This window comes from Globicephala melas, chromosome 19, assembly GCF_963455315.2.
Source record: "Globicephala melas chromosome 19, mGloMel1.2, whole genome shotgun sequence".
NCBI lineage: Eukaryota > Metazoa > Chordata > Mammalia > Artiodactyla > Delphinidae > Globicephala > Globicephala melas.
The window spans coordinates 4094248-4113710 of NC_083332.1; the positions used below are offsets into that span (position 1 = coordinate 4094248).

The 19463-nt window shown below is 50.2% G+C and overlaps 1 protein-coding gene across 1 annotated transcript; it reads right to left on the minus strand.

The window, feature by feature from the left end:
- Positions 1 to 280: 280 nt before the first annotated feature.
- Positions 281 to 19412, minus strand: CACNG6 (calcium voltage-gated channel auxiliary subunit gamma 6). Its single transcript, XM_060289664.1, has 4 exons — positions 14986 to 19412; positions 9955 to 10029; positions 8074 to 8211; positions 281 to 788 (listed from the first exon to the last, which is right to left on the minus strand). Exons 1-4 carry the CDS (start codon positions 15299 to 15301, stop codon positions 550 to 552), a joined length of 768 nt encoding a protein of 255 aa, XP_060145647.1. The 5' UTR covers positions 15302 to 19412; the 3' UTR covers positions 281 to 549.
- Positions 19413 to 19463: the final 51 nt, after the last annotated feature.

Below are 19463 nucleotides of genomic sequence, written 5' to 3' on the forward strand. Positions count from 1 at the left end.
TGGGTTTCTGGAGAGCACAAGTGACCCCTTTTCTCTACCCTGGAGTGCACAAATCACATCACAACGGACTCCAAATCAAAGTTGTTAAATTTCCAAACCTTTAATCCCAAATCAGGCCACAGTGAGGTCAGACCCAGAGATTCTCTCCTCCCCCATTCCCCTGTTTCCCTGGAGGAAGTCTCTCCCACAAGCAAATACATCCAAATCTGTGGAACAAATAGATCCAACTCCCTCCCAAGACCCCCTGACCTCACCTCCCCCCACTCCCTAGTTACCCCATCAGGTCCCCACCAGCCTTCCCTGGGGATCCTCGTTTGCAAAAATCCTCTCCCCATCCCACTCCTAAGCAACCCAAATTCAGCCCCCGAGAAAAACATATTTACAGAGAAAAAAAGATGAGGGCGTGAGGGGCAGTTCTGTGCAAACAGCATGGGCCCCTAGAGCAGGGAGAACACAGTTTCTCTAGGACATGGGACAAAAGATTCTGAGGGGCACAATGGAGAAAGGCGAAGCGTTTGGGAGTTGCTTAGAGAAAGCACAACGGTGACCCTAGGTGGCCCTGTGCCCCCACTTGGGACAGATGGAGCCCCAGGGCCAGGGAGGCAGGGTGAGCAGGAAAAAGAAGCCACTCCCCAGGATCAGGACCAAGCCGGCCCCCACGCCACAGCCCAGAGACCAGGAGTATTCATAGGTCAGGGCCGGGGACGGGGGAGGCTCAGGGCTAACTCTCTGCAGCAAGGCTTGCACGGAATGGCGGAACACCTCCAGGCTGACCAGAAGCAGCAGGCCTGTGGGGAGAGGAGAACAGATGTGGCCCTCAGGCCCCTGGGGTCCCCAAAGGAGGTCTGAGCCTCTCCCCCAGTATACCCCATCACATGCTTACTCAGACAAGAAACCTGGGGGACCCCCTAGTGATAGGAACAGAGTAAAGGGACAAAGTAGGTGATTACATAGTTAATCCCACTAGGGGACTGTAAGTAAAGAAAAAAAGCATGGGAGACCCCTGTAAGTTAATGATCGCTCAAGAAAGCAGGTTCGCTTAACCACAAAACCAAGCAGGCTCACTTAGCAACACAACCATGCAACAGAAGCCTGAGACATGCCCCCAGACAATGAAACAATGGTGAAATAAGACCCACATCCTGCCCAGAGAGGCTTGATTCCTAAGGTAACACTCCTCTGCACACATTAGAAACAAAAATATAAGGAAAAGTTGACATTATGCTGAAAGCTGAGATGATTCATCATACTGTAGTATATGTTACCACCTTTTTGCTCATTTCCATTGGGCCATGACAGTCCCAGTTTGACCACGTAGGGACAAGAAAACCCTCCCGCCTGACTTGGAGGCGGAGCTGAGGATGGAAGCTTGACGTCTACTCAAGAATGAGGAAGAGGTGGTCTTCTCCCCCTCCCCACTCTCCTTTGATTATAAAACTGTAGCCCACTACATTCTCGGCGTGGCACCCTCTAGCTCACCCGCTTGTAAGGCGCACGAGCATCTTATTCTAATAAATCACTTCTTATCTATCACTTGGCCTCTCGCCGAATTCTTTCTGTGCTGAGACATAAAGAACCGGAGCTCCTCGGAGACCCCCGAGATGCATTTCTGCAGTTTCACTAGCACCTCCTCAACAACTGCTTATTAAGCACCTACCCTATAGCAGGCACAATTTTAGACGCTGGAGAGAAAGAAAGAACAAGACACAAATTCATAGAGACAGAAAGTAGAAGGTGGGTGCGGGGGGTGGGGAAGAGCAATGGGGAGTTGGTGTTTCATGGGGGCGGAGTTTTAATTGGTGAAGATGCAAAAGTTCTGGCGATGGATGGTGGTGACGGCTGCACAACTGCGTGAATGGACTTAACGCCACAGACGTGGACACTTAAAAATGGTTCAAATGGTAAGTTTTATGTTAATGTGTCTTTCACCACTTAAGAAAAGAACAAAGCAAACCAAGGAATCAAGAATCGCAAAAGTCAAATTAAGACTCCATTCAGACTTGAGTAAAGAGTGATGATGGAATCTGAATTGAAACCATAGAAGCAGAGAGCAGAATGGTGGCTGCCGGGGACTGAGCGGAGGGGGAAAATGGGGAGGTGCTGGTCAAAGGGCACAAACTTCCAGCCTGAAGAGGAATAAATTCTGGAGATCTAACGTACAGCATGGTGACTATAGGTAATAATACTGTGTCCATAAAATTTGCTAAGAGAGTAGATCTTAAATGTTCTCACTGCAAAAAACAAGTTACTATGTGAGGTGATGAATGTGTTAACTTGTTTGATTGTGTTGATCACCTCATGATGTATATCAAAATATATCAAGTTGTAGGGGACTCCCCGAGCGGTCTAGTGATTCGGACTCAGCACTTTCACTGCCGTGGCCCAGGTTCAATCCCTGGTCAGGGAACTGAGATCCTGCAAGCTGTATACCTTATATACAATTGTGTATACATATATATATATACATATATGTGTGTGCACATATATACACACACACACAATTTATACTTGTCAATCATAGCCCAATAAAGTTGAAAAGAAAAGAGAGTGATGGTGGATTACAAAATGAAAAGAAAATCAGTCATGTCATGCAATTTGATTGAAGAAAAAAAAAGGAACAAGACAGACCAAAGAACCCTAACATGACAGAACCTATGTTCTACTTGGAGGAGACAAATGGTACACAAATAAACCAAGGCTGGCAAAACTCAAGTGTCTCCAGTAGACAATGAGAAAGTCCAAACAAGCGAGCAGGCAGGTGCGGTGGGGACCGTGACAAAGCACAGCCCAAACCCGGCTCCAGCCAACTGCAGCCCGTCAGCAACGGCGGCTTCGTAGACCAGATCTTCTGAGTTTTCAAGAACAGCTAGCATTGTTTTTAAACGATTATGATTTTTACGGGAATCCACCCAACCTTTAAATATTGGCTCAGAGAAATCTGTAGACGCTGCCCGCCAAACAAAGGACATTTATGGGCCGTCGCTGGCCTGCGGGCGACCAGGTTGTAACTGCCAAAGTAAACATGTGAGAAGACGGGATAATTTCAGACAGTGATGCACGCTAGGAAGGAGATAAAAACAGAGTGGTGGGAAGGGCCGTGACATCCAGGGGTGGGGCTGGGGCTTTACATGGTGTCATCAGAAAAGCCATTGGAGCTGAGACCCAAATGGACGAAAAGAAGCCAGCCATGCACAAAACAGCAATGGCTATTCTGGGCAGAAGGAATGGCTGGTGCAAAGGCTTTGCGGTAGGGTGGAGTAGAGTGTGTTAGCGGGGGAAAAAAGAAAAGTCAGTGCAGCGGAGCAAAGAGGATGGGGGAGGGGAGGGGGGTGGTGGGCAGCGGAAGTACAGAGGTGGGCGGAGTAAGATCACGTAGGACCCTCCAATGGTCATGCATGGCTCGTGCATCCTGGCTGCCTCCCCTCTCAGACCCCAGAGTCTGACTTCAACTTTGATCTCTGACCTTCCTTCCTCCCTACACTCCCAGTTTCCCCATGGTTTTGTTTTTTAACTTTTTTTAAAAAATTAATTTATTTCATTTTATTTATTTTTTATTTTTGGCTGTGTTGGGTCTTCGTTGTTGCGTGCGGGCTTTCTCTAGTTGCGGTGAGCCAGGGCTATCTTCGTTACAGTGCGCGGGCTTCTCATTGTGGTGGCTTCTCTTGTTGCGGAGCACGGGCTCTAGGCGTGCAAGCTTCGGTAGTTGTGGCACCCGGGCTTCAGTAGTTGTGGCTTGCAGGCTCAGTAGTTGTGGCTTGCAGGCTTTGTTGCTCTGAGGCATGTAGGATCTTCCCGGACCAGGGATTGAACCTGTGTCCCCTGCATTGGCAGGCGGATTCTTAACCACTGTACCACCGGGGAAGCCCTCCCCCATGGTTTTAAGTCAGGGGCCTGGAGAATACAGCCTGGAGTCTGCGTAACATGGCTCAGTGGTCCCTTTGTGATCCTTTCTTGACCTCATGCAGGTCAGCATCAGAGCACTGGAGGTGGAAAAGCATCTGTACGAGGGAGCGACACCATCCAGTCCCCTTCATTCCACTGCTAATTCATGCATTCTCTCATTCAGTCAATAGATCTTAATTGAACTCTCATTATAAAATATATATAAAATACAAGAACAAAACTAGGGACTTCCCTGGCGGTCCAGTGGTTAAGACTCCGTGCTCCCAATGCAGGGGGCACGGGTTCGATCCCTGATCGGGGAACTAAGATCCTGCATGCCTCATAGCACGATCCAGAAAAAAAAAAAACCTAATGAAGGGGCCGTCCTCCTGGAAATTCACCCCAAAAGGGGAGATGGACAAAAATCAGGTGAATGTATTGATGTGGGTTGAACTGCATCCCCACAAAAGTTCACACATTGGGGTCCTGATCCCCAGGGCTTTGGAATACGACTATATTTGGAGTTAGGGTCTTTAAAGAGGTAATTCACTTAAAATGAGGTCACTAGGGTGGGCCCTGATCCAGTATGTGCGGTGCCCTTATAGGAAGAGGAGATTAGGACACAGACAAGCATGGGGAAGGACCACGTGAGGACACTGGGAGAAGACAGCCATCTACATGCCCAGGAGATTGGCCTCAGAAGGAACCGAACCTGCTGACATGTTGATCTCAGACTTCCAGCCTCCAGAACTGTGAGAAACTACATTTCTGGTGTGTAAGGCACCCTGTCTGCGGTACTTTGTTATGGCAGCCCTAGCAAACAAAGGCACACATACATGCATAATTTCAGGTAGTGATCAATCTACGAAGAAAAATAAGGCAAGGTAGGGACACAGCAGGGAAGGGGGTTACTTTAGACAAGGTGGCCAACAATGGTCTTTCTGAGGCGGTGACATATGATCAGCGGCTGACATGATCTGCAGAAATGAGACATGGCAAGAGCCGGCGGAAGAGCATTCCAGGCTGAGGGGACAGCAGTGCAGAATGCTCTGAGGAGGGAATGAACTTGGAGGGTCTGAGAACAGCAAAGAGGTTGATATGGACAGAACAGGGAGAACAAATGGTAAGAGGTGAAGTCTCACGTAGGAGCCAGACCACATCAGGAGCCAGACCACATAAGACCTCGGAGGCCCGTTATTCTAGTGGTAGAAATTCATCCGTGGCTTTCGATCTAGGTAGGAACCACAATACGATTTATGGTTTTAAAATGTCACTAACTCCAGGGCTTCCCTGGTGGCGCAGTGGTTGAGAGTCCGCCTGCCGATGCAGGGGACGCGGGTTCTGTGCCCCAGTCCGGGAAGATCTTACATGCCGCGGAGCGGCTGGGCCCGTGAGCCATGGCCGCTGAGCCTGCGCGTCCAGAGCCTGTGCTCCGCAACGGGAGAGGCCGCAACAGTGAGAGGTCCGTGTACCGCAAAAAAAAAAAAAAAGTCACTAACTCCAAAACAAGAGGCAGGTAGGATTTGACCATGGGCTGTAGTTTGTGGAGCTCTGGCCTTGACACACTAGCTTTGCAACAAGAATCTAACCAAATGCTCCCACATCTCACCTCTTCCACTAGACCTTATGAATGGGTATTATTATTATTATCCCCACTTTACAGATGGGAAAATTGAAGCCTAGAAAAGAGCCATGTGGGTTTGAGCCCAGACAGGTCTACTCCAGGACTCTTCTCTTAGGCACATCACTTTACCTTCTCCCTGATCGAACCTGACTTCCCTCGAATGACCTAGAAGGGCCCACGTGACCTGGCCCCTGCCTGTTTCTTCAGCCTCCTCTCAAGCTGCCCTTCCCATCCTACAGCAGTATGGAGTAGGACTTCTTTCAGGACTTTACTTTTGTTTTATTTTTATTTTTTGGCGGTACCGCGTGGCACGCGGGATCTTAGTCACCGGAGCAGGGACTGAACCCGAGCCTCCTGCAGGGGAAGCGCGGCGGCCTAACCACTGGAGCGCCAGGGAAGTCCCATTCAGGACTTTAAATGCACCAAATTTGTTCAAGCCTGGAGACCTTTGTGCTGCTTGGAATAACTGTCTGCTTACCCCTCCCTGAGCCCACCTTACACATCCTCATTCTCTACAGAATTCCTTACTTGAATTACACTTCTTCTGAGAAGGCTTCCCTGACCACCACCAGTCAAGTCCCTGTTGGGTCTCCCTGTTATACATTTTCGTTAGACTCTTTACTTTTCATTTATAGCATTTACCACAATTGGTAATTGTTAACATATATTAATTCATAGGAGCATTATTTATTTGCCTAATTTCTATCTCCTCCCTGGGCTGGAATTTGGGACTCCAACCCAGATCTGTTGATTCCCTGTTGATTTCTTGGTTTGTCTTTTAAACCAGTATCCTCCTTACTGTCCATGCTCCAGCCTCACTGGCGTTCTTTCAGGACTCGAAATCCACCGAGCTCTTTCTAGCTTGGTTACCCATACTTGGATGTTTTAAGTGTCATCTCCTCAGAGAGCCTTTCTCTAATTCTGCTTTAAATGAGTGCCCTCGTTACGCATCCTCACAGAACTCTACTTTTCCTTCATAGCACTTCCTGCAGTTCGTAATTGTGGGATGATTCGTATCATTTCTCTGTCCTTAACCAGATGATAATCTCGTTAAGGGCAGACACCTTTCTAATGAATAAATGAAAGACAGGGAATGACTGAATTTCCCCCTTCGTTTAGGAAGCTCTCTAAGGCACAAAACAATAATAAGAATGTGATTACTAATAATTTCTATGCGAGTGTGCTCTTGAACATTCATATCTCCCTGTCTCCTTTATTTTTGTTTTCGTTTTGGCCGCGCGGAGCTTGTAGGATCTTAGTTCCCCAGCCGGGGACTGAACCCATGCCCTCTGCATTGAACCCATGCCCTCTGCAGTGAAAACGCAGAGTCCTGACCACTGGACCACCAGGGACCTCCCTTGACTCATCTGGCACCGAGCCCCTACCTCATCTGTTAACTAAGGTTACCATGTACCTTTGCGCAAACTTTGCCCTGCCCTATGCTCTGATCTCCATTCTGTTCATTCGTCTTCTTTTAAACTTGCCAAGTCTTTCACAGACTACATATATGCTATTCCATCACCACTATTGCCATATCAAGGGCATCACCATCATTACCACCACCACAACAAACATCACCAACATGGCCACCACTACCGTCAACTCCACAGTCTGACTGGATAATTTCTGTTCCTCCTTCGATGGTCAGCTTAAATATCACTTTCTCAGGACGTTTCTCTGACAAGCCCCCCCACCCCAGTGTGTACCCCTTATATGCTTTATCGTAACTCTCATCACAATTATAGTTGGATCATTATATGTGTAATTGTTGGTTACTGTCTACCTCTGTCAGAATCTAGGCTCTATGAGGGCAGACACAGTGTCTGTCTTATTAATCTTATGTCTCCAGCCCTTAGCTCAGTGCCTGGAACATAGTAGGTGCTCAGTAGATACACGAAAGATAAATAAATGAAGCTTATATAGTTTATGACTTATCTATCCACCTTAGAAAACATTTGATCCAATGAGGGCTACATTTCACAAGATGCAGAATTCTTTTGGACCCCCAACTCCAAAAATGCGACAGTTCTTGCAGACTCCAGGTCCAAATCTAAAAGAGTGTTTGGAGAACCTTCAATTCCCAGCCAACAATGGCGCTTGGACCATTCTCATATTCGAGCCTACTATAGGTCTTGTGCTTCCCAGCATGCAATGGTACTTAAGAGACCTTCCTCAACCTGACAGCATACAACAGTGCATGGGGACCTCCCTCAACGTCCCAGCTGGCAACAGCACTTGGGGACCCTAGATTCCAATCTAAAGAAGTCTTTGGAGACTCCCCAGTTCCCAGTCAACAACAGAACTTAGAACTCTCCCATCTTTGAGACTTCTATAGCCTTTGAGCTTCCGCCAATTCCCAGCACACAACAGTGCTTGGAGACCCAACCTCCCAGCCTACAACGGGGCTTGGAGACTTCCTCGACCTCCCAGCATGCAACAGTGCTTGGAAACCCAACTTCCCAGCATGCAACAGTGCTTGGAGACCTGACCTCCCAACATGCATTGGTGTTTGGAGACCCGACCTCCCAGCATGCAATGTTCTCAGTCTGCAGGCTCTCAACCCTCACCTGAGAGGCCAAAGCAGATGGCTGCAACCCGGAGCAGGAACTCTGCTCCTTTGCTGAGCACCATGATGACACAGAGGCACCCCAGGGCCATGACTGCCATGCCTAGCACTGCTATCACCGCAGCTGCCATATTTACCTCTGTGAGGAGGGGAAGGGGAAGTAGAGAATACAGGATGTAGGGAGTAGAGAGAACTCCCATATAGGGACCCAGAAGATCCAGGACTAGAGAAGAATTTTCAAGTAGAAGATCATCCAGTTCAATGTTTTACTTATACTGTTGAAGGAAGAACTAAGATTCAGAAAGGGTCAGTTAATTGCTTAAGGTCACAGAGCAAAGAAAGGACACAGCCAGGATTAGAAGGAGATGGGAACTACCAAGCATTACTTACGATCTGGTCACCATTTGTTTTCCGGTGAGGAAACTGAGGCAGTGGGGTGTGTGGGAGACAACAGAGAAGGTGGTACATTACAGCGGAACGATCCAAGTCAGAACTCTCCCCAGCTACTTCCTGGCTGGAAGATTCTGGTAGAGTCACTGAACCTCTCTGAACCTCAGTTTCCTCCTCCGGAAAATCGAGATCAAAATCTCTACGTGACTGCTGTGAGGATTAGAAATCACATATGTAATGTCCCCAGTGCACCACCGGGCACACAGCACTTGTTCCATATGTGTGCCCTGTGATTATTTTGCTATCCTAGGGGAGCACAGCGACTTGCCCAAGCTCGCTTAGCACCAAGGTAAGAAAGAAAGGAGTACAGAGGGTAAGCAGGTCCTCCATGAAGAGTCCTCCACTGTTTATGAAGGACCTACTATGTGCCAGGCACCATACTGCATGTTTTAGCTGCATCATTTCATTAAATCCTTACAAAGACCAGATAAGGTTCATGACATACCACAGTTCTTTTACTAGTGGGGATATTGACATACTGACCGCAATTCCTTTACTGGTGGGGATACTGACATACTGGGGTGATGGAGAGACTGTGGTTAGAGTAGAAAGGGTAAAGCCTTAAAAGTTTTATTGTCCAGAATGGTAGACACTAGCCACGGAGGGTCTTTTAATTTTAAATGGATTTAAATTGAACAAAATTTAAAACTCAGTGTCTTAGTTGCACCGGCCACATGTGGCCAGTGGCTACCATACGGGTCAGTGCAGATACAGAACATTCCCAATCTCATGGAATATTTTATTGAAGAGCACTGCTTTACATTTGGAATTATTTGGGTTCGAATCCTGCCTCTGCCTCTGCCACTTCCTGGGGAAATAAATTAAACCATTTATGGACTTGTGTTTTCTCATCTGGAAGATTAAGATAGAGCCCCTGCCCTGCAGGGTCATGGCAAGGACTGGAACTCTTATAAATGAAACACCCAGCGCTGTGTTTAGCATGTGGGAGATGCACACTTGTGAGATGTTAACGTACTATCCACAGAGAGGGGCTGGGACTTGCCCAAAGCAACACGGCATGTGGCAAAAGCAGAGCTGAGGGGGGAATGTTGGACACAGGGCTCTGGAGAACCGCCTCTCTCCAAAGATGAGACCTCGCCAGGATTTAGGAGCTTGTGCCCATCCTGCGGCAAAGCAGAGAAGAGTACAATGCTATCAAGAAGCCCCCTGGGATTAACGGATACAAACTACTATACGTGAAATAGATAAGCAACAAGGACTTACTGTATAGCGCAGGGAATTATAATCAATACCTTTTAATAAACTATAAGGGAATATCATCTGAAAAACGTAACTGAATCACTTTGCTGTACACCTGAAACTAACACAATATTGGAAATAACTATACTTCAATTTACAAAAAAGAAAAAGAAAGAAAAGGAATCCTTTAGCGTGGTCAGCATATCCCCTCCACCGGGCAAAAAGTTCTTACCTTTCTTTGTGGTTCTCTGGAAGATGTGAGCATCCTCTCCCGTGGTGAAGAATTTAAAATAAGTGCAGTTTGCTTCTGTGGCAGCAGGAGAGAGAAAAAGAGAGGTAATGACATGGAGGCCCCTAGTGTAAGCTCAGGGCTGGACATTTAACATAGCTCAGAGTAACCTAGAAATACGAAATTAACATCCCTGATAGAGAGAACTCATGCTCAGAGAAGTGAAACCACCTGCTGTCACAGGAGCTGGGATTCCAATCCAGAGCTTTGAGGTCCAGATCTGCGGCCTTGAGTGGGCTACTGACCTCTCTGAGCTTCCAATTCTTCCTGTATAAAGTGAGTGAATAGTCTGTTTCCTGGCTCTGTCATATGAGTTTGTGTAGGGTCCAGTGAGAATAGAAATGAATGGGCTTCCCTGGTGGCGCAGTGGTTGAGAGTCCGCCTGCCGAGGCAGGGGACACGGGTTCGTGTCCTGGTCCGGGAGGATCCCACAGGCCACGGAGCGGCTGGGCCCATGGCCGCTGAGCCTGCGCGTCCGGAACCTGTGCTCCGCGACGGGAGAGGCCACAGCAGTGAGAGGCCCGCGTACCGCAAAATTAAAAAAAAAGAAAGAAATGGATAATCACTTTATTTAACAAAGCACCCCAAGATCCAGGCAGAAGACTCAGAAGAGATTTTTTTTTTTTTTTTTTTTTTTTTTTGGTACGCAGGCCTCTCACTGTTGTGGCCTCCCCTGTTGCGGAGCACAGGCTCCGGACGCGCAGGCTCAGCGACCATGGCTCACGGGCCCAGCCGCTCCGCGGCATGTGGGATCTTCCCGGACCGGGGCACGAACCCGTGTTCCCTGCATCGGCAGGCGGACTCCCAACCACTGCGCCACCAGGGAAGCCCTCAGAAGAGATTCTTATCTCAGAAAGGATTCACGTCTAGACTACACAAAGAACTCTTCCAGATCAGCAAGAAAAGAGAGATAACCCAACTGAAAACTGGGCAAAGGATATGAATAGTCAATTCATAGAAGAGGAAGCGTGGATTACTCACAAGTACATGAAGAGATGCTCCACCTCAGCAGGGATCACAGAAATGCAACTTACATCAGCAGGACATGGCACTTCAGATCAGTTAGATGGGCAAATATTCAAAGGATAATATCAAGCATTGGAAGGATAAGAGGAAACAGCTGGGGGTGTAAATGGGTACTAGCCTTTTTGGAAAGCACTCTGACATACTTTATGAAGTGAAAGATGTTTATCCCTATAACCCAACAGTTTCACTTCTGGGTATACATTCAGAAAAAAACCACGTGCAGGAACATATATGGGTTGCATCATGTTCATTGCTACACTGTTTATAATAATAGGGAGGCGGGGGGACGTCCCTGGGGGTCCAGTGGTTAGGACCCTGCGCTTCCACTGCAGTGGGCTTGGGCTCGATCCCTGGTCCGGGAACTAAGATCCCAAATGCCACACGGCACAGCTAAAAAGAAATAAATAAATGAACAGGGAGTTGGAATCAACCTAGGTGCCCATCGCTATTGGAATAGACAAGTAAATGTGATGGGCAAGTCTCTGCAGCACCTAGTAGCCACAAACTAGACTGACAGAAAGATCTGAGAAACAGTGTTGAGGAAAAACATCAAAAATAGGAAAAAATCTATAGCACGATATCATTTATGGAAATTAAAATACATACATATATTAAAAACACTATTTTTCTAAGTTAAAATACATACCCATGGATGCATATCAAATGCATTAAAGAGATGAGTTAGGAAAGAATGGAAAAAAGAATAAGAATGTAAAATAAAGCACATGAAGGATCTTGCAAAGGCTGGGAATGATTTTGTGGCATAAACTGAAAAGGATGATTCATCCAAATTTGTGTACTTGAAGTTCAAGAAAGCCCACGCTAAAAAAAAAAAAAAGAAAAAGGTGCTTTCTAAATTGCATTTTAAGACCAGAACTTCCACAGAATTCACCTACTCCAACTTTCTCATTCCACAGATGGGGAAACTGAGGAGAGAACAGAGGGAAAGGGAGGAGAGAGGTCGAGAATAAGAGGGGTATTAAGAAATAGGAGACAGGTCAGGTGGTCTGGGGAAGTGGAAAGGAACTTTCCGAATTGAAGGGGGATGCTGAGGGATAAGGGATAAACTCCAGAGACAGGTGAGGTGGTGTGGGACACTCCACCTGGTACTGTCAAGGAAAGAAAAGGGCATGAGATGTCCTGGCAGGAGCAGTGGGAAATGTGAGTCCTGACCCCGCAGCAGCGAAAAGTAAAGGATGCTTTGTGCAGCAGAACAAACGGCAAGGATGCTATCTGCCACAAGTCGGTGGGGGGAAAGCGGGCTTCCTCTACAAGGGAAATGGGAAGTCTCAACTAGAGAATAAGAAGGTGTGATACATCTTTCTGAGAGACTATGGGGTGTCTGGCATCCCATTTTGGCTACTAATGATTTAGGGCATCTTGTCTCTGACCCCAGAGGATGTGGCATATCCCATTTGGAAAAGAGTAGGATATGGGTCACCCCCCTTTGGGATGTCCTTTGATGGGCCATGGGATGTGTGGGATATTTCTGAAATCTTGCAATTTGGGAGATGTCCTCTGAAGGGTCAGGATTGTGGGATGATGGTGATGGTCCTTTAAGGAGACTGAAGCTCTTTCTGACCATTAGGGAGACATCAAGGGATGTGAGGGACCCCATATTATGCAGCCAGGTGGGGCGGGACAGCCCCCCCCCAGTGCAGTGAGAACCTTTGCGACATATTTATGGACTAGTGAGATGCAATACAGTGTCGCTGTTAAGAACAGAGATGACCAGGAACCCTCCTACACTGTTGGTGGGAATGTAAATTGGTGCAGCCACTACGAAGAACAGTATGGAGGTTCCTTAAAAAACTAAAAATAGAACTACCATATGACCCAGTAATCCCACTCCTGGGCATATATCCAGAGAAAACCATAATTCAAAAAGATACATGCACCCCAATGTTCATTGCAGCACTGTTCACAATCGTCAGGACATGGAAGCAACCTACATGTCTGTCAACAGAGGAATGGATAAAGAAGATGTGGTACATATATACAGTGGAATATTACTCGGCCATAAAAAAAGAACAAAATAATGCCATTTGCAGCAACATGGATGGACCTAGAGACTGCCATACTGAGTGAATAAGTCAAACACAGAAAGACAAATATCATATGATATAGCTTATATGTGGAATCTAAAAAAAGGGTACAAATGAACTTATTTACAAAACAGAAGTAGAGTCACAGATGTAGAAAAAAACCTTATGGTAACCAGGGGATAAGGGGGGTAGGGATAAACTGGGATATACACACTACTATATATAAGACAAATAAATAATAAGAACCTACTGTATAGCACAGGGAACTCTACTCAATACTCTGTAATAGCCTATATGGGAAAAGAATCTAAAAAAAGTGGATATATGTATATGTATAACTGATTCACTGTGCTGTACACCTGAAACTAACACAACATTGTAAATCAACTATACTCCAACACATTTTTTAAATTTTTTTAAAATTTAAAAGAAAAAGAAAGAACAGAGATGACCAGGGTTCAAACCCCATGTGACTAGCCTGGGTGCATAGACTGTGACATTTGTATTTCTTGCTCCTCATTTTGGGGACGATAATAACTACTCATAGGGTTGCTATGAGGATTGATGAGTTCATGCAAGTGAAATACTTAGAACAGAGCCGGGCACTACCTTAGCATCTAATATTTTTTATTGCCAGAGTATCCCACTTGTCAAAAAATTGGGGAACTTCCTGCTTGAGGCTCTGAGGGGTGCAAATTAGCCGGTGTGCGCGCTGACTGGGTGGTACCTCAGATAACAAGGGTGCTTCGCATCCCACTTTGCTATCAAAGGCTTGGAACATCCTTATTTGGACCCTAGGGATGTAACAGATCACATCTGGAAAAGTGAAGGAGGAGGGAAATCCCATCTGGAGCCCAGAGGGATAGATCTTCTTTGAGGGGTACTGAGATTATAGGACATCCTTTGGAGAGGAAAGAGTGTTGCAGATGCCATACGGGTGACCAAGCATGCGACATCCTAAATGGGCTCTGAGGGGTGTCAGATAGTTTCCTTGGGTCAGTAGAGGTGGAGTGAGATCCCATTCCTGTCCCCTAGGCATATAGGATGTCTCTCTGGTATAAGTTTAGGGCATGGCGTGGCCTGTCTGGGAGAGTGAGAGGTATGGGATAGCTCTCTGGCATGGGTAGGGGTGAAACAGCCACTCTGTAGGGAAGTGAGGGGTGTCGGGGTGCCTGGAAGAGAAAATGAGAAGGGCTGGAGTGTCCAGTTGGGGAATTTGAGGTGAAATGGGTAGGAAAGGAAGCAGATTTTCCAGGAAGCACAAGGTCTGCCCTGGGATGTTGGGAGGTCTTTGGTGAGAGCTGTTTGGTGGAATCGGCAGGAGGGAACAGCATACTCTGGGGTGGGCGTCAAGGTGGTCTTTCTCCCCAGGGCCCACAGGATGAGGGTGCAGGCTGTCTCAGGGGGGCGAGCGTTTCTGGGAGACAAAGGCTGTCTGAGGGCACCAGCTGCGTCCAGAGTCATCGGCTGGGTCTGGGGGCACAGGCTGTGTGCAGAGGCACAAGGCTTCTCTAGGAACATGGGCTTGCTGGGGGTACAGGTTGGTCTGGGGACACAGAAATGTCTGGGATCACACGCTGTGCTGGGAGCATAGGAGCTCTGGAGGTCACAGGGCAGTTTGAGGACACTGGCTGGTCTAGGAGCACAGACGGGTTTGGGGAAACAGGCTGCTCTGGGGGCAGAGGCTGGTCTAGAGCTACAGACTGGCCTGGGGGTGCAGGCTAGTTTGGGGGTACAGACTCCCTCTCTGCACAGTTTGTGCCTGGGGCAGAGGCTGTCCCCGGAGCACAGGTTGATGTGGGTAGGGGCGCATCTGAGGGTGCAAGCTCTCTCTCCTCGGGGCTCGGGCACGGGTTTCTCAGACACGGGATACAAGCCCTGCGCGGGGGCGGCGGCCTCTCACCTCCGGGCAGCTCCGCTGGGCCGCAGGTGTCTCTGCCGGCGGGCACGTCCGCCTGCCACAGTCGCTTGGTGCACATCTTCCAGAGCCCCAGGTGGGCAGCATCACAGACGGCACTGCCGTTGTCCCTGTAGGTGTTGAGTTCCACCCAGAACTCGGTGCCCACGGCCAGCACTGCCAGCGTGGCACCCACGGAGGTCAGCAGCAGCGCCAGCTTAATCTTCCCCTCGTGCTCAGGGGTCATCTTGGCCTTGCGCGCCCTGTGAGCTCGCCGCCGGCGGTCCTCCTCGTGCATGAAGAAGTTGGACCACATCATCATCCTCGTCGCGGGCGATAGGGCCCAGGTGCGAAAGAGGCAGAGCTGAGGAGGGCTCCTGAGGGGTGGGAGTGGGGAGGGAAGCGCCTGGGGTCTTGAAGCAGGTGAGGGGCTCAGTTTCCACTGGTCTGTGAAATGGGAAGATCTGAATCCTCCCTGGAACCTCAAATGAGGAAATCGAGGTCACTTCTGGGACCTAGATCCTCTGCTGGGAACCCTCTGAGGTTCAGAGAAGAGCCTGGGGTACCCACAGAAGCTCAGCAAAGAAGATGAGACTAGAGATGAAGCTAGGTTCCCCCAGCCTCACGGCTAGAACCTGGGCACCCAGGAGGGGGGCCTGAGAGCTCCAGAAGCAGGAGAGCTGAGTGTCAGCTGAAGCTCTGAGGGGCTGCTCTGGGGTCCCCACTGGAGGGAATCACCAAAGGGAAGCTGTGTTTCCTTGGGGGGAGGGAATCCGAGCTTCCCACTAGGGCTCAAAGTTTGGGATACACAGGAAGGGGAGCTGAGGTCCTCTCTGTGTTTGAGAGGAGATGCTTCCTGGCTTCTTTGGGGCTCAGAGTCTGGTGAAGGAGAAGTTGGGTCCGCCCTGGGGTTCAGAAGAGGAAAAATTGGGGTGCAGGGAGTTCAGAAGGGGAGGTCAGAATTACTTTGGAGTCTCAGAGAGGCAGTAGGATTCCCCCAACTTTCACAGGGGGGACCAGCAGAGTCCTGGCTGGGGTTCAGAGACAGGAGGCTGGGGACCTGCTGGAATTCAGGAAGAGGGGAGGGGGGTCTCCCTGGCCATTCAGAGAAAAGACCAGAGAAGGTCTGCCCTAGGGGCTGAGAGAAAGGGGCTGAGGGACACCCCCAAGGCTCAGGAGGGGGACCTGGGGTCCCTGCTGGGGCTCAGATGAAGGTGCTGTGGTCCGCAATGCGGCTCAGGAAATGGGGACCAAGTCCCCTCACGCGGCTCAAAGGACAACTGGGACCCGGAAGGGACTCGGTGTCCCTTTGGGATCACTCGGCTCCCCTCCCCCGGGCTCCCAGGGCCGGCCGGGTCGGGACGGCTCCAGGCTCAGCTCCAGGCCAGGCGCCTCCCTCAGGCCTCCCACCCCCGTCTCCTGGGTAGGGACCCCTCTCGCTCTCCTGCCTCTGCGCGGCGCCGACCCCAGCTCCGCGATGCCTCCGAGCCGTCGGTTCTGCACGCCACTGCCCGCTCCGCCCGCCGGCCCGGCAGCTCCGCTCACTCCCAGCCTCGCCCCCATCCGCCCACCCCCTTCACCATCGCCGGCTATTTCGGGCTCGACCCGTAAATAACACCCGCACCTGTTGCCGCCGCCTGTTGCCATAGGGATCCCGGGTATTTTAAGGGAACGAGGGGCAGGGAGAAGGACGTCTGCCCTGGGAGGAGGGGCTGGGGGCCAGGTCCTGACCCGCTGGAGACCGAAAGGACTTTTACTTCCTTAAGGGGCAAGGGCGGGAGCTGAGGGTCCCATCTCCCAGCTGGCAGGAGAGGGGGCAGGGCAGGGAACCAGGAGTTTTGGTCCGGAGCAGGCCTGGCTGGGAACCCGAACTGCTCGGTCCAGGGGAAGAGGGGCGGGGAGGCAGGACTCCTGGGTATGAGGGAGGAGAAAGCTGGGGCCGGGGGTCTTGGGTCCCTGAAAGAGAAGAAACTGGGGACTTTAACTCGTGAGACGGGAGGGAGGGGGCTGGAGGCCTGGACCCCTGGGTTTGAGTGGGGAGGGGCTGGGGGCCTGGACCCCTGGGTCTGAGGGAGGAGGGGCTGGGGGCCTGGACCCCTAGTCTGAGGAGGAGAAGACTGGGGCCCAAATCCCTTGCATCTTGAAGGATGGTAAGGGAGAGTCCCGGGCTGGGGTCCTCAGCTCCCCAGGAGGTGGAAAGGGCAGGCCTCAGGGAGAAGCTGGTGTTAGGGGCGTGGGAACCAGAGCCATAGTCCTCTTCATCGAGTTTATTAGACGGGGCACCCCCGGGGGACCTTCCATGCAGTTTCAGCTCCCCCAGGGACAGGGACGGGGACAGCCGTGTGGAAGGGCAGCAGGGCCTGATCTTTACCCCTTCACTCCCTCCCGCAGCCCCTCTGCGATGGCCCAGGGGGGACCCACCTTTCACCAACTCCTTTGCCCATGGTTGACGGCTCCAGCCGGCCCGGTGCATCCTAACCTTCTCTGTCCACCGGGCGCCCTGTGCTGCTTCCGTTGGAGCGTGCATGGCCCTGGGATGTGATTGCGATTGTGTACAGCTGTGTCTGGCTCTCCCATAAGCCTCTGGCAGGGCTCGGGTGCAAGAGAACCCCATCTCGTTGGCCTCGGCACCACCCAGCCCAAAATGTTACACAGGAGGCCTTAGGAAGCGTGTATGGGTGATCTGCATGAATGAACGAATGAGCAAATGGATGGACGGATGAAGGGAGATGGTGACACACAGACGTCCCCTCCCGAGCTAGGGAAGGGCCCCCCTTCAGAGCACACCTCCCTCTGCATTCCGATTGGCCGCGCTGCCTGTCTTCAGATCCGAGTTCCCAGCTCTGAGATTGCAAGGCCTGGTGCCTGGAAGGCCTCAGGGACTGTTTCTTAAATGAATGAGTGAAACCTGTTCTTTCCCTCACCTCACCGGGTATTCCCAGGCTTGGCAGGACTCAGAGGGGAATCGGAGAAAGTGCCTGGTGCTGGCAGCAACGTGAGATGGGAGTTGGGCTGGGTGACATCCACCAGCGGCTCCATTCTGAGAAATCAGACACCTTCCTGCAGCGCCTCTGCCCTGCCTCCTGGATCCATCTTCCCCTCCCGGCCCTGGGCCTCCCCATCCTTCTCAATCTTGCCTGTGGTAATGGCTCTCTCCTTTCGGGAGTTATTTTTCTTTCTTCCATCTCCCTGTCTGCCAGCCTTCCTTTCTCTCCTTTCACAGAAACGGTATGAACTTTCTTTGGTGGGAAAGTTCTTGTCACTTTCATACCAGAAGGATGGCTTGGCCTCGCTTTCCCTCCACCTCCCCTCCCACAATCTCTGCCTTCCACTCACTCAGGCAAAACTCCAGTCCCTACCACTGCACGGCGATGACCTCGAGTCAGGGTCATGTTATCTTTGCTCCACGGATCCTTTTCTGGGTCTCAGCACTGGTCTCTGCCTATTTCATGGTCACTCCTTGCCCCCTTAACTACATCTTCCTCCCCGCCCCCCACCATGCAGATGGCCCCGAGTCTCTGGCCGGGTTCTTTCTCTGTCATCCACACTCATCTCCTAGGTCACCTCATCTAGTCCTGAGGCTTTAAACACGCTGTCTCCTATATGCGGACATTTCCAAAACTTATATTTCCAAGCAGGACCTCTCCCCCAAGCTCCAGTCTCACATATCCAACTGGCTACCTGATACCCCAGCTTGGATTGCTCACAGGCCTCTCTTAACTTGTCATGGCCCGAGGAGGATGCTTGGCCCCTCCCACCTGATCCCTTCCCCCAGTGACCCCTTTCCAGGCAACACAGAGCAGCACCACCCAACTTCACACAGTTAAAAGAGTTTTTCTCTTCTCTCTCCTTGGTTTTTCTTTCCGTCCTCTGTTACATCCAGTTCGCCACCACCATGGGCTTTGCCTCCAAAATCCCATTTCCTGTTCTTCCATTTTTCTCCACCTTCACCAGTTCCACATTGGTCCAGGCCACCATCAGCCTCAACTAGCCAAGGACGACAGCCTCTTAATTCCTTATTTCCACCTTCACTCCTAAATCTATTCTCAGCACAGCGACGCGGTTCTGTTATTTTGTTTTGTTTTTATAAATGAAAACAGGAGCATGTCATTCCTATGCCCATCCCACGGGGTCTAGAATAAAATTCCAATTTCTTCCCAGGGCTACAAGCCCCCACATGACAGGCCCCCGGCGCACGCTTCTGACCTCACCCCAATTTTCTCATCCTTGTTCATCTGCTCGCCATGGGGCCTCCTCAAAAATTGGCGACTCCTCAGGGCTTTTGTGCTGTCTCTGCTTGGCCAGAACGCTTGTCGCGTGCCTTTACTTCTCACAACCCACTGCTGTTACTGCTGCAGTGGGTTCTTCCTCAGGCTCCTCCCCTAAAGTCGCCACATCCTGCTTTGCTTTCCCCCCACCCCATCCCCACCTGTGCTGTGTGGCTTGCGGGATCTCAGTTCCCCCCACCAGGGACTGAACCTGGC

Bases quoted from the DNA above. Each gene is read 5' to 3' on its own strand.
- CACNG6 (XM_060289664.1), bottom strand. From the start codon at position 15,301: ATGATGATGTGGTCCAACTTCTTCATGCACGAGGAGGACCGCCGGCGG. The intron at 10,030-14,985 runs GTGAGAGGCCGC...CTGCTGCCACAG, and splicing joins CCCAGCGGAGCTGCCCGGAG to AAGCAAACTGCACTTATTTT. The intron at 789-8,073 runs GTGAGGGTTGAG...CTCTCCCCACAG, and splicing joins CATCTGCTTTGGCCTCTCAG to GCCTGCTGCTTCTGGTCAGC.